Here is a 15239-nt window from a genome sequence, read left to right as displayed (position 1 = left end):
TCAACTTTTGGTCCACCTTCTCGTCTTCTGGGCTGGGTTTTTTCTCCAGGTGGTATTCCTCCTCCTCTGCTTCAGTTCCCGTCCACCCGGTTATTTCGGCGGAATAGTTATCCACCTCCTCATTTTCTATCATCTCCCTCGCCCTCCTCGCATGGATTCGGGCCTCCGGTCCTTCCTCTTCGCCGGCTTTTCTTCCTCTTTCTTCAGTATTGCGGCTGCTAGTTTGAAGACGGTCAGGTGCAGGTCGGGGGTCATTGGTCTGAGGTTCCTCTACAACCGGGAGTGTATTTACTGGGGTGTTGAGGCCTCTCTGTTGCATTATCTGCCCCAACCAGTGGGCGGTATTCTGTAACTGGCAAGCCATGTTTTGAAGATCCTGGTTAGACAAGGTAACAGCGGGAGCATTCCCTGCCAAACTTGGCGAGGGATTAAGAGGAACAGGTGTTTGGTTGTTTAATGTCGTAGGACTAGAAAAGGAGAATTGCTGCCCCTCTTGGGCAGAGCTTAGGTCGTTTGGGACGTTAAGGTTACTTTCTTGGTGATTAGCCATCGTGGATCTCAGTGGGTTTTGTTAAGAGTGAAAACTCCGGTGATGAAAAGATCTCTGTCGTTTCCCACAGACGGCGCCAATTGATGACCTGAGATCCAATAGAATAGAGTTTTACAAGGGTTTTGATATTGAAGAATCAAGCTTGGTCCATCTCTCTAGAGGGGTATCCCTTTTATCCTTTCCTCCTGCTTGACGTATAACAGCTCTCCCATGATTGGGCCACGCGTCTCTGTCATACAGATATGGGCGTACGAGGATATCAGGCACCTGCTCCATGCGTAACGGCCTCTGATTCTCCCCCGTGCGTACGCTCGAGCGGATCTGCCAGGCTGTATGACGAGTCTCGTTCTGGATTCTGGGCTGGGCCGAAAGCTGGGTTGGACGCTGAACCCAGGAGGAGAAGGAATCCATGGGAAGGTTATACGGGCTGGGCCGATCTCGATGAGGAAGAATCTGGTGGAGTCCGGCCTCAGGGGTCTGATGATCTGGGCTTGTTTTGAGAGGACGTGCGGGCCTTCCTTTCATGGGTCGTGGCCGTAATCTAGGCCCAGGATTGGGGGTAGGGAAATCCAGCGGTCATCAAAAACTATTATTATTTTAAAACTATTCTCAATAACAAAATTATAATTTTCTATTTCTATCAAAAAAATTATGCATAGAAATTTATAATTATTAACAAACGTTAAAATTCAATAACAATATATAAATAAATATAAAATAAATTAGGAGATTATATTTTTATAAAGTAGAAAAATATCAGATAATAGCAATAATCATGGAAAAAAAGTAAAATATTACTTATTTTGAAATTTTCATATGAAATTTTAATTTTAAATAAATAAAAAATTAAGCAATAAGTTTTATGAGGGAAAAGAAAAAGGGAAATTTTTTTATTATACTAAGTAAAATGAATATTATTTTTTAGTATTAAGTAATAAAATATTAATTTTATTAATTTAGATCATAATTAATCCTTTAATATAATTAAAAGAAAATTATAAATTAATTTTTTTTAAAAAAATTATAGAGTAAAAATTGAGATCTTTCATATTTACTCAGATGCACTTACTATCATATTTATTTATTCTAAATGTACCTATTACCAGATTATATCTATGAATGAGTACTAAGGTTATAATTTAAAAAATTAAAAAAAAAATTGTTATTAGATTTTAATAATATTAATATGGATGCCATATTAACAGCTTCATTTTATTTTTGACCACAAAATATAATTAACAAATTACTTTTAAAGTAATAATAAAATTCCATTTCAAAAAAAACAAGTAATAATAAAATACAAAATTAAAAGTATTTGTTATAATTTGCAAGTGACAAAAGATTTTCCCTTTTTAACCATTTGGATCTTATTTTAATAACTTACTTATCCCAAAAAAAAAATTTATAATTATTTTGACATTAATTAAAAAATTAGTTAATATAATTAAAATAAAAAAATTATATTGTATCTCATAATATACTCGCTAATTATATCATTTTATTACTAAATTATCCTTTTTTTTAACTTAATTACTAAATCATCCTTAAAATTAATAAATTTTACTTTTTTAATTTTAGAATATATCAGGAAGCTAATAAATAATTTATCATTCCAAAAATATGATATATATAATTTTAAATAAATAAAAAAATTTTGCAATAAAAATAATATTTTTTATAATTTTTAATAATGTAATTTTTTTTAAAAAAATGTAAAAGCTATTGCTTTTTATCAAGGTCTAATAGGACTAGTACTAAAGAAGGGTAAAGTCCAACCTACATACTGAATAAGCTCAATAAATCAAAATAAAATTCAGAATAAAAAGCTACAACTACGAGCCCGAATTTAGAATTTAAAATCCGTATCTAGAATTCATGACTCGAATCCGATCTAGACTAGATCACCACCGCAAACTCATATCTGATTATAGAGTCACTATTTGAGGCACCAATAAAATAAGTAAGGAAAGAATACACTCATAGACCATCGACAGTAAATCTAAACAAAAATTACGGCAACACCAAAAAAAAAAAAAAATGACATATCAAACAAGTTTATATGCGACTAGATTCAAAATAAAAAAAGATTTGACTAGACAAAAACAACTCAATGAAGAGCAAGTAGCGACTCAAGAAAAGGCAAAATATAATGAAAAGAAGGTGCCATAGAATTCAGCCATCATCGGCTAAAGAGAACATGAAACATACCAAAATATGTTAGAAAAACATCACTCTAACTCTTCTAGATACTTTCGACATCCGAAACTCCATCGAAAAATAAAATTCTGATGCCGGACACTAGCCGGATATTACAATAACTACCGAATGCATCAATGCAATTTCGGAGATTATGGTGACATTAACAAAAATACTTTTTCTCACTAGAAAAGGCAAAACAGTTAGCTTTCATCTAAATTCAACAATTAATTTTCACGACAAACAGTAAGAACTTGTTAAAAAAAAAAAAAAACAAAAGAAATAATGCTGACCTCCTTCGACAAGAGTAAATAAGAGAGGATAAGGCGTTTTTTTATCTAAAGACAGGACAAAAACATAAATAAATAAAATAAAAACTGCCATCTTTTGTAGCATTGGCAAGTGTTTCAAAGCAGGTAAAAATATTTTATGAAAAATATTTAATTCATTTTCACTACATTAGTTTTATATTTATTTGCCCCTACTTTTTCTTTTTTAACATTTATTTTAATGTAAATGCTGAGAAAATTAAGTTGTAGGAGGTCTGTTATTAAAAAAAAAAAAGTTATTTGATCCATTTAATTTTACATATGGTCCCTATCTTCATGTTAATATGAATTTTACCATAAAATTTGTAATATAATTCATATCCTTAATGATTTCACGTCTTCATTTATTTTATGAAAATATTTTTAAAGAAAATACTTTTCATATTTTTTAAACACTTAAAAAATAAATATAAAAATTATTTTTAAAATAAATTAAAAAATTGAAAAAAATAACTTTTAAAAATATTTATCTATATATATATATATATATATATATATATATATATATATATATATATATATATATATAAAGTTAATGAAAAAAATATGTATTTTTTAATTTTATTGTAATTTTATGCTATATTTTTTTAATTAAAATTTAACATTTTAAAATTATTGTTGTAATTACTCGTTAAAAAAATTAATGAAATTACCACCTTAACGCTGTATTATTACATTAAATTAATAAAATTTAAAATTAACTGCCAAATAAATAATATACTTTATTTTATTATAATTCAACTCAATATTTTTATTTTTTTGTCTCCGGCCTTTGAATGTCTAATCAAATGCATCTTTTCATTACTTATATAGTTTGAAAACTTACAAAATTATCAAATTATTTTTTTATTATTAAATATATTTAAAAATTAATATTTATATTATTATTCAATTTTTAAAAAAATTTTATTAATAATTTTATAATAATAATTTATCTTAATCTTATTTTAATTAAAATTATTACCGGTCGATTTTTTTTAAATCTGTTTAATACGCTCATTATTTAGCATTACTTTTAAATTTATCGTTAAAAAAATAATATTATTAAATACAATGTTATTAAATATTAAAAAATCTAATATACTTATCATTTAGTATTACTTTCAAAACTATCGTTAAAAAATAATCTTTTTAAATATATTAATTATAAAATATTAAAAAAGAATTTAAAATAATATTTAATATAATTCAATTTGAAAATATTAAAAATAATAAAATATTTTTTTAACTTTCAAATATAATACTAAATCACGACTTTTTTTTAATTATATTAATAGGTAGACTAAATTTTAAAAAAATTAATATTATATGAATTAAATATTTAATTATATTTGGTTAAGCAATTTATTTAAAATTATAAATTCAGTTTCCAACCTTTCATCTCCTAAAAAATGTTTAACAAAATAAATAATACCAAAAAAATGTTATACTAGTTCTGTTACAATTTTATACTAAAATTTTATATTATTATCTATTTTATTCTTAAATATATTGACTTGCCCGTTAATAACGAAAATGACGTGCATTTCCATTTATTTTTAACGGTAAATAAGGATTAGAAAATTTTAAAATGTCATATTTTAATTAAAAAAAGTGTAATAGCAACAAAATAAAAAATACAATATATATATATATAAAACATTAATGAATCTGTAAAAGAGAAGATTTGAAATTGTTAGTACTTATGAGATTGTTAGTACTTATGAGCAACCATTACGATGCTCAAGTTAGTAAGTGCGAATGTAATAAATTATTTTGAACTCAAAATAATTATATAAAAACATTGATTTCTGTATATATTAGTTTTTATATTATAAGTTAGGGGAGATGATTCTCTTAAAAATTTGACCGCTAATCGCTAATGGATAAAAAATCTCGCGATTATAGATAAAATAGAGATATTCTGGATTATATCCGTCAGTAAATTTTCCTAAAATTTAAATTTTTAAAAATTTATTAATTAATTTTTTTATTAACTTTAGTAGTTAAATATTAAAAAAAAATTAAAATGTTCTCAATTTTTTAAAAAATTTTAGAGAGATTTTAATATATTATTTAAAAAAAAATTAATTACTGGTCAAATTTTTTAAAGATGAAATAGTAAATATTTAACAATTAAAATTAATGAAAATATTAATTAATATATATATTTTAAAAAAAATTGATAAATATTTTAATATATTTTTTAAAATTATTTAATTAATTAATGTTTTTATACATTATTTTACTATTTAAAATTTAAAATTATTTTAATTTTAATTTTGAACCATTTAAGTTATCACATATGAATTAAAAGTTACTTTTTATTTATATATACTTTTGTTTGATTATTGTCATTTGAATTATTTTAACCTATTTCACCACTTAATTATTAAACTTGCATTTTATTATTATTATTATTATTATTATATTCTTTCTTAAGCCAATTTTAAGATGTTTTTATTTTATGATAAAATGAATTTTACTTCGTACATCTCTATTATTGTAATAGAAAAAGAGAACATACTTTAAATGACAATTGTGCTATTATTGTGTTTTTGTAAGATTAGAGATGATTCACTGAATTTACAATTTCCCAATATTTTGATAATTGATAAATGTTGTACTTGCCGTGGGTAATCATGCTTGTATATTACTAAAAATAAGTGCAACACAAGCAAACCCTAGAGGCAAGCAATGGATCAGATGCATGTCTAATATCCTCAAGTAACTTTCTCTTTTCATTCAAGATTGTGTCAAAGCAACATCTTAGCAATCTACCATTTCCAAATTTCCTCAAACTAATAAGAAACAGCTAATCACACATGCACTTAAATTTCCCAAGTTATCAATTCCCATTACCAAAATTTCACTCCACCAAATCCTTCAGGTTTCATACAAGAATCTTTTCTGGGATTAGAGATTGAGCGTAGCTAAGAAAAGGGAAAAGAAATAATCATGGGAACCCACGGCTCATGCTCCAGCCTGCAAGCATACATGAGAGCCATCCAGAGCAAGATTACAAATCAGCAGACTCTTATCAAGGGAAACTTTGTCATTCTTCAAACTCAAGGGAAATCAGGTCCTGAAAAATCAGCATCTGTACAGATTTATAGCAGCAATGCAATCGACCCAAGTAAGTTGCACAATCATAAGTTCAGGAATTTTGACTTGTATCATTTTCTATCACCCTCAGAAGTTATATCATCTATGTAATATTTAAGCAGAGCAACTAACTTGAGAGTTTCTGAAAGAACTGTAAATTTTCTATCACCCAAGTAAGGATACATCGAAGTCTTGCTGATCTCATAGTTGGCATTGTTCCTGACAGGCACAGGCAAAGGGAAGTTGAGCCAGAAAGCCCACCTCAAGCATGGAAAGAGCAAGAAGAACGATGACATGAAAACAATAACATATAAAATAAAGCTCTACACTGAGCGAGAGTTTGGAATTCCAGGAGCATTTCTCATAACTAACCATCATAAACATGAGTTCTTCCTTGAATCTGCTACGCTTGAAGTTCTAGACAATCATATCATCCACTTTGACTGCAGGTCTTGGGTATACCCAGTCCAGAATACAAAATCGGATCGCCTGTTCTTCTCAAACACCGTAAGTTGAACAAAAAACAGAACATTTAAATGCTATAGTTCTACATTAAAAAGCAACTAAATACCATAAGCTTGTTCTGCTGGTAGAGTTATCTGCCAAAACAAACACCCAGTGCTTTGCTGGAACTAAGAAAGTCAGAACTTAAAAGCCTGAGAGGAGACGGAACTGGAGAGAGGAAGGAATGGGATCGAATCTACGATTATGATTACTACAATAATCTTGGTCGTCCAGATAAAGATCAAAAGCACAGTAGACCAATATTGGGTGGCTCTGAATCACATCCATATCCTAGAAGGGGAAGAACAGGTCTTCCTATCAGCAGCACTGGTATCTAACTTTATAACTCGGTTCTATCTGGGGAGGTGAAAAGATATCCCCCTCCCCCATTCTTCTTTCTTTTTGCAATTCTATTTCACTGCATGACTTTCACAATTTCATATGCTATCACTTTGTTATAGATCCTTCTACCAAGAGTCGGCCAGAAATTATCAACCTGGATACATATGTTCCTCCAGATGAGCGATTAGGCCCCAAAAAGCTTTCAGAGTTCATATCAAATTCAGTCCAGGCTGCAGTACATTTCCTTATTCCTGAAGCAAATTCCTTACTCAAACAAGGATCAAGTAGTTTCAAGTCATTTGAGGAGATAAGTAACCTGTTCTCTAGAAAGAGATATCAAATAGAGGAAACAGTCAAAGATAAACTGAAGAAAATGGTAACAGATGAGCTTTTTAAAGATATTATTCATGCAAGCAAACAGTCCATAAAATTCCCATTGCCTCAAATTATAACAGGTGATGCAGCTTGCAACCTGCTCTTACAATTTATAGTCTAAAAAACATGGATGTTTCATTTATTTGTTTTTAACATTTATAAACTAAGCTTGCATATATTTTCCAGAGGACGACTTAGCCTGGAGGGATGATGAAGAGTTTGGACATCAAATGCTTGCAGGAGTAAATCCAGCACGAATTCGATGTTTACAGGTTTCCCCATCCTTCACAGACTTCTGTTGAACTTGTTAATGATAGCCTAAACTAGCACCAATAATCCAATTCCTCCACTGACCTGCCAGGCAAAAAAGAAAAAGATTACAATTCATCCTGTTGATTTGTAATAAGGCATGCATCTTCCAACACATCCTAATATGACTGTATCTTGCAGAGGTTCCCTCCAGAAGGCAAAAATGGAATCAGTAAAATAAAGGCATCAGACATAGAGCACAACCTAAATGGTTTGGATCTTACTGGGGTACAAATCACTTCCACTTCCTTTTTTACTTCCAACAACCCAACAAGAATTTATTTTTTATTCCACATTTCAATTGGAAAAATGAGATCTTTTATCATTATTTATTTCTGTTTTGGACTTTCAAATGTACATCACAGGCAATGAGACAATGGAGGATATTCATCTTGGATCACCATGACTATCTCATGCCCTTTTTAGACAGAATAAACAAAAATGGTGTCTGTGCTTATGCATCTAGAACACTACTATTCTTACAAGATGATGCCACACTAAAACCAGTAGCAATAGAGCTGAGCTTGCCTGGGTCTATCAAGGACAGAGAGATCAGCCGGGTGTTTCTACCAGCAACTCAAGGCACACAAGCAGCACTTTGGCAGCTTGCCAAAGCTCATGTTGCAGCTAACGATTCAGCCTACCATCAACTAATCAGCCATTGGTGAGTCAAAATGCTTCTGTTTATCTTAGTGCTCGTATGTTCAAATCATTTCTGTGAGTATCAATATAGGTCCCCCATATGCCATTTGATGATAAAAATAAAATTCCAGAACACTTCAGATCTCATATGTCATTACGAATGATTCACAAAAGATGCATCCTTATTTGTGACAACATTTCCCAAGTTTTTCTTCCTTACAAGGTTTGCATTTTGTAGGTTGCACACACATGCAGTAGTTGAACCGTTTATCATTGCAACTAGACGGCAATTGAGTGTCATGCACCCAATTCACAGGCTATTAGATCCGCATTTCAAACACACTATGCATATCAATGCATTGGCTCGGAGTATCCTTATTAACTCCGGAGGGATCCTTGAGAAGACACTATTTACTGGAGAAATATCAGTGGAACTATCTTCTGAACTATATAAAGAGTGGAGATTTGATGAACAAGCTCTCCCTGCAGATCTTCTCAAAAGGTATTTCATTCCAAATGATAATTTCCATTCCATTTCCTTCCATCATTGACAGACAGGTGACAGATTAACTCAGGAAGGAACACAGAATGATTCACATATATGAGAACTATCCATTTTCAGAGTTTATATGGTCTGAAATCCAGGCTAATTGGCTAAGTAATAGACCCAAGGAGTTGTCCCCAAAAAAAAAAAATCAAGTGAAATAGAAAACTACATCCATAAAAAGCATTAATAGTAGGATACAATTTCATGTCTAATAAAAGAATGTTCACAGATTATTACTTTATCTCATGACACGCAAACAAATTCCACAGCATGCGCTGTAAGTACACCTGAAAGTGCTATCTGCCACAAAATAAGTGTGTGCTAAGAAATGATGAATCAATATTAGACATGACCATCATAGAAAGAAACATTTCTGAAGCTGCATGAAATAATTGGCAAGACAAGGAATGCATACACTACATCTAATTCTATCATTCTCTTATGGTTAATATTTTTCAGGCGACTGGCTCTGAAAGACCCAGACAATCCCATCACTGGGGTTCAGCTCCTCTTTGAGGATTATCCCTATGGCGCAGATGGACTTGAAATATGGGGTGCCATTAAGACATGGGTCAGAGATTTTTGCTCCATTTTCTACAAAGATGATGATTCAGTCAGTTCTGACATAGAAATCCAAGAATGGTGGTCAGAAATTAAAAATGTAGGTCATGGTGATAAGGGCAATGAGACATGGTGGTATGAAATGACAACTCTCACTAACCTAATAGAGGCTCTAACAACTCTCATATGGATTGCATCAGCCCTTCATGCCTCAGTTAATTTTGGACAATATGCATATGCCAGCTACCCTCCTAATCGCCCAATGCTATGTCGAAGATTTATTCCACGGGAAGGGGAAAAAGAATTTGCTGAGTTCCTAAGAGATCCAGATAAATACTATCTGAACATGTTGCCTGAGAGATTTGAAACAACCCTTGGCATAGCATTAACAGCGGTCCTCTCACAGCACAGCTCTGATGAAATGTACTTGGGACAGAGGCCATCAGGGTGGACTGACAATAAAGAAGTTGGGCAAAAATTTGAGAAGTTCAAGGAAGATCTTAAAGAGATTGAAAAGAAAATCTCCACAAGGAATGCCAATCCCAACTTGAAGAACAGATGGGGCCCTGCCAAGATACCTTATAAACTTCTTCACCCAGACACATCAAATGTTGAATCCAAAGCAGGCATCACAAATAAAGGGATCCCTAGCAGCATAACCATTTAATATACCTTCATCGTACTGCAATCTTTAAATGATAGTTATAAATATGAAGTGATTGTCCAAATAAGATTGCACAAGCATCTTAAGCACCACATTGTTCTGGTCCAACCCTAGCTATCATTACGTTCATCAACTGAATATGATTTTTGTTCTTTTTTAATAGGAGCTTGAAAATAATATTAATAGTATCAGGGAAAAAAAGGAATGCTTACAGATCATCTACAAAGTTTTTTTTCATACATATCAGTACTAAAGATTAAAAACATGACCACTTTCGTTTGATAATGTTTATTGAAATATCACTTAAAAGTCTCAATAAGTTAAAATTCTCTTAAATGGCAAGTCAAAATTTTTAATTTAACATCAGAAGTCAAAGAAATTTCCCCCCAATCAATATGGAAAAGGCGTACCCAATTTGCCAGCAACTACAGTAGTAAAACTTTATTCCCTGTGACCTAAAATTTCCCTGAGAACCAGCAACCCTGAAAACGTGTCAATCTTCTGATCTCTTCATTGGCACACAATTTATCAACAACATCTATCCTGAACAGCAAATGGTGTATAGTCAACAGTCCCAGGATTGCCCAAAACCATATCAGCAACCATTTCAGCAGTACCCAAAGCCTGCAAATTGGACAAAACAATGAATGGCACTTTTATCACCTAGACATTTACCCACTTAGAATACAGGGAATATAATTTTCAATTCCAATGGGAATAGCAAAATACAGTCAAGACAACAAAATCAGTTGCTCTCCACTTTAGCTTAAAACTGGAAGTACCACATCTACAATATGTAGGTAAAATAAAATATTAAATAGATCAGCTACTAAAGAACACAAATAGACAATTCTTACCATAGAAAGTCCTCCACCTTCATGCCCAGTTGCAATGAGGACATTCTTGAAATCAGGCAAAGGCCCAATCACCGGCTTCCCATCAGGCACTGGTAATAGTAAAATGTATTTTCTTATTTCAGAAGGTGGTGGCTCAAGCCTCAAACTATATTTTCAAATACTTGACTCTAGTTATTTAGAAATTATTTTATTTTCTTCTTCACAAACTTCATAGCATACAGAGTTACAGACTTACTGTAAGGGCGCAAGCCTATTCTCAGCTTTCGGCTCATGGTGAAATCTCTTAGGGACATCTCTTTTAGTTTGGGAAAGAACTCTCCAGCCCGGTTCCATATATAACCAACAATAGATTCATCCACTTCAGTATTAAAATCCAAAAACTGACGGCTGCTCCCTAAAAAGACAGACAGTAAATGATGATAAGGTTATGCAGATATATGACAAGATGTTCTCATTCTAAAGCCATGTCATTATGAAGAAAAAAGATTGGACACAAAATAGAAGTATCCAACATCATCCCAGAAACTGCGCACTATCTACCTTCACTGGCATATTTACTGGCACTAACAATCCGGCAATAGATCTGATGTGCAGGTCATTTATTATCCAATATCCCTATGTTGTCATGTGTAAAATCTAGAGTTCATTTGGAAAGATAGAAGACAGAAGGGAGAAGTTATTTTTCTTTTTTTTTTTCCAACAACTTGAAAAGGGAAAATAATTGTGAATGGTCCAGGTTAAAAATATGTCAATTATAATGAGACATTGACCTAAAGTGTTTCTTGCCTAAACTAATGAAGCTTTAAGCTTTCTGTGCATGTATATCAGGGAGGCATCTCAAAATATGTTCTAATCATTGTTAAGAAAGAATTAGAACTAGAATCCATAAGAATAGCACTTGGAGTCTTGGACTAGTATAAATGAAAAGTGAATGTCTTTTCTATACCAAAGAACTCATAACAAAAGAGTAAAAGCATTAAACACAACACAACACTGGTCATGCAAACTAAAAGCAATCGATTAGAAGCAATAAGTTTTTACTGCAATCTTGTAATAAAGGAAAAACATATCGAGGATTAGGCTATTGACAGACACTTAAGATTATCTATATTCCATCAAGTTGAAATTGAGAACTAAGAAGCAAGAGACAGAATAAACTCTTACCAAGAACAAGATTTCCCATTGAGTCCATTGTAGCTGTCATTGAAACGGACAGATTTTCCCCATGATCCAGTCCTGATGCTGAATTCGAGAGTTGCTTACCTGCACCATAGTGATTAACATAACCTGCCTCCATCACGCCATGATTCAATTTAAGGGAACTAAAGTTCTCAAGCACAAGCAAGTAACCCTGTGAGGAATATCAAGTTCAGAATAGGTGTCATGTACATGATTAAAAATGCATTACAAGAAAATCACCCACAAAGATCACCATATAAAGGCCCTCTAAAGGCCCTTGTTAACAGCAATGACATTGACAAGGAGAAAAATGAAGAGGAATTTAAATTCTATCACATATCAGGCAACATTTGAAACCATAAATTGGCACAGTGGTGTAAAGAACTCAAAAATCACCAATAAATTGACAGTGCCAGATACATCAAACATCTTGAACAATATTGAAACTGTAACTGGCCATTGCATGCACACCCATTTACATGTAGTCACGTCCAAAAAAAGATAATTCACAAATTTTGGAAGGGCATAGTAGCAAAAATTTAACACAGACAATGATTCCAAGGTGCTATGTAGGGAAAAACACCTATAGTGCCAACCCACAGCAGAAAAAATACAACCAATAAATTTTATGCAATTAACAGCCATTTCCAATGTTATCACAAGCTATTTCATAAAGCCAAGGGAAAAAAGGCAACTATTAAAAGACAATGATGGTGTTTTTGAAAAGTTTTGCACATATAAGCATATATAGCAACTTGATTACAGCTTGAGCTCAGCACTTGGCACTTATCATTCACAGTCACAACCAGTAATAAGTACCCGAGTCAGGTTAGGACAAAAGGTTAGAAAACTGACCATTTTTGGAAAATTAAGTTAGTTTCTCATGAGAAATATTTCAGGTCGTAGAAAGACGTAAAGAGTAAATGCAGAGATTCAACAATGATATATAGAGGTGGGAGAGGGAGTTAAAAAGAATAACAGAGAGATTATTAAGTGACAACATATCCAGGGGGAGAGAAAGAGGGAAAAAAAGCAACAAAAAGTTAGTTCACATCTAAATCCTGATTTCAACCTTCCGAGGTTTAACAGGAACATTTAAAGCAGTATCAGATTCTCTAAACAGGTCATGCATCAGAGACCCACTCCAACAACCAGCTGCAACTATAATGGCCTTCCTACTGTACAAGGTATTCTTGGAAGTCCGAACAGCTTCAACCTCTCCGTTGGTAGAAGATCTGAATACAGTTGATTATTTCAGAGACCGTAGCACTTCTAAATATGAATAATTCATACTTGTGTGTGTTTGTGTACTCAAAGCAATGAAAAAGGTATTAGAACAAACCTCAACAAACTCATCACAGGATCATGATAGAACTCTGCATATCTCCCTTTTGATGCAAACTGTCTATTAATCTACATATGAACCATAAAACATTTATGCTACTACATATGAATGTAAATAAATAAAGGTGCCTAAAAAGAAAAATAGGGAAAAAAAAGGACCTTTTCAATAAAGGCAACAGCCCGATGAGCATCCAATTGACAATCATCGGGAAGAAAGGCAGCGCCACCACTTTCCCCAATCTCTAGTGCAGGTTCCTCCAAATGCAAATCATGAGAGGACAAATACTCTGCTCTTAGTCCAGCTTCAGAGAGCTGCTTCACCCTCCTTTTCAAACTCTCAGCCTCTTCAGGGTTTCTACCCACTAACAAACTTCCTGAAATTACAAATTTACAAAATCAAACACAGCATAAGATAACTTATCAGACTACAGCAATAAGATAACTTAGACACGAGAGTTTTAAAAATACCGGTTTTCTTCCATCCCAACACCTCTAATGGACTCAAGCCCTGATAAGAGATGCCCTCGGCAAGCATTTCCCACAGTTTGTGACTTCTCTTTGTGAGCTCCCATGTGTCGCTCTCCGGTGACTTGTGCACCATCCATATGTAGCCCTGCCCTGGAACCACCCCAATGCCAAGCACAGAGTGAAAACGTCTTACTATCACTTTGCAATTCAGGAACTAGAAACTGCAAATATATATATATATATATCTTATGAATCGATAACCTGCACCGGTGGCGCCAGAACAAGGGACGGCTTTATCGACGACAGCGACAGATAGGTCCGATCCTATCAGGAACTGCCGGGCAATAGTTAACCCGACGATTCCGGCACCAATGATCACGACATCGAAGGTGTGAGTAGAAGCTGAGGTAACAGTTTTAGGTCGGAGTTTTGAGGTATTTTGATTTGAGATCGAAAGTGGTTTCACTGGGAAGTTGGAGCCAAAGAAGCTAGTTTTGAAAGTGGCGGGACATAAATGCTTCCTTGGAAGTGAAACGACGTCACGTTTACATGAACTGTACGGCGGAGAATATAGCGAGATGGAAGCCATTTTCGATTAGATCAATGTTTCAGTGGTGATAAGACCACTACTCTTGGGGAGAAGAAGAGCGATTCTAGGCAAGTAGCACTTCAGCCTGAGAGAGTCAACCAGTCAGCAGATCCTAGACAACTCGGTGACAGGTCCAGTGACGATTCACCATCACAGGCGTTTTCTAGACGCTGTAATTGTGGTAAATTATATTTTCATCCTTAATTTTTAAACGCTGTAAATGTTCGTCGGCGGAGGAAAGGCCAATGCTTACTACAAATAACAGCATAGGATGTTAAAGTGCGCTACTATAGACCATAATAAGCTCCTTAATAAAAGCCCAAAAAGAATCTTAGAGCTCAAATGGAAGAAGGATTGAGTTTTGGTATGGCCGATGGTCCACGGGAGAGCCATGGTGCACAGAGTCAAACTCTAGAAGCAACCTTACCCAAGTGAATAAGAATAAAGAAATTATCATAGTGTCTCATCGACGGTGGTAAACTTTTTTAGTGTCTCATTTATGCCTTTGAACACCATAGATTTATATGAGTTACCATCAAGAAGCAATGGGGAGAGAGGGTGGGGATCTCAGCCACTGATGGGCACAAACACAGTTACATGTCTAAAGACTCCATCAATAAATATACACTAAGGACAATTTTAATCACCGAGACATCAACACACATACAAAGCAACAAGCAAGGCAAAATAAAAACAATA

General features: G+C 33.2%; 2 protein-coding genes across 10 annotated transcripts; one reads left to right on the top strand and one right to left on the bottom strand.

Moving 5' to 3' along the window:
- Nucleotides 1-5881: 5881 nt before the first annotated feature.
- On the bottom strand, nt 5882-14772 carry LOC110628092 (glycine oxidase). 9 transcript variants are annotated; one of them, XR_006347996.1, is made up of 12 exons: nt 14213-14772; nt 13952-14101; nt 13643-13857; nt 13482-13552; nt 13212-13374; nt 12125-12311; nt 11196-11354; nt 10961-11049; nt 10514-10727; nt 6532-7734; nt 6292-6378; nt 5882-6154 (listed from the first exon to the last, which is right to left on the bottom strand). XR_006347996.1 is itself a non-coding variant. In XM_021774578.2 (9 exons), exons 1-9 carry the CDS (start codon nt 14538-14540, stop codon nt 10632-10634), a joined length of 1458 nt encoding a protein of 485 aa, XP_021630270.1. In that variant the 5' UTR covers nt 14541-14772; the 3' UTR covers nt 10322-10631. The 9 variants fall into 9 exon arrangements, 1 of the variants encoding a protein (XP_021630270.1); XR_006347995.1 differs by having other exon boundaries at nt 5882-6262; nt 6343-6378; XR_006347997.1 differs by having other exon boundaries at nt 6343-6378.
- On the top strand, nt 6013-10263 carry LOC110628091 (linoleate 9S-lipoxygenase 6). Its single transcript, XM_021774577.2, has 9 exons — nt 6013-6190; nt 6386-6666; nt 6753-6993; nt 7125-7460; nt 7567-7652; nt 7831-7917; nt 8055-8353; nt 8570-8833; nt 9338-10263. The coding sequence occupies exons 1-9, from the start codon at nt 6013-6015 to the stop codon at nt 10104-10106; spliced, it is 2541 nt and encodes an 846-aa protein (XP_021630269.1). The 3' UTR covers nt 10107-10263.
- Nucleotides 14773-15239: the final 467 nt, after the last annotated feature.

The sequence above is a fragment of the Manihot esculenta genome, chromosome 12 (assembly GCF_001659605.2).
Source record: "Manihot esculenta cultivar AM560-2 chromosome 12, M.esculenta_v8, whole genome shotgun sequence".
Taxonomy (NCBI): Eukaryota; Viridiplantae; Streptophyta; class Magnoliopsida; order Malpighiales; family Euphorbiaceae; genus Manihot; species Manihot esculenta.
Note: the sequence above shows the minus strand (reverse complement) of the source record. Positions and strands in the feature narration are given on the sequence as shown.

Excerpts from the sequence above, each read along its gene's own strand:
- LOC110628092 (XM_021774578.2), bottom strand. The coding sequence starts at position 14,540 with ATGGCTTCCATCTCGCTATATTCTCCGCCGTACAGTTCATGTAAACGT. Across the intron at positions 14,102-14,212 it reads TTCTGGCGCCACCGGTGCAG|GGCAGGGCTACATATGGATG; the intron begins GTTATCGATTCA and ends GGGTGGTTCCAG. Across the intron at positions 11,355-12,124 it reads AATGGGAAATCTTGTTCTTG|GGAGCAGCCGTCAGTTTTTG; the intron begins GTAAGAGTTTAT and ends CTGTCTTTTTAG.
- LOC110628091 (XM_021774577.2), top strand. The coding sequence starts at position 6,013 with ATGGGAACCCACGGCTCATGCTCCAGCCTGCAAGCATACATGAGAGCC. Across the intron at positions 6,191-6,385 it reads CAGCAATGCAATCGACCCAA|GCACAGGCAAAGGGAAGTTG; the intron begins GTAAGTTGCACA and ends TGTTCCTGACAG. Across the intron at positions 6,994-7,124 it reads TCTTCCTATCAGCAGCACTG|ATCCTTCTACCAAGAGTCGG; the intron begins GTATCTAACTTT and ends ACTTTGTTATAG.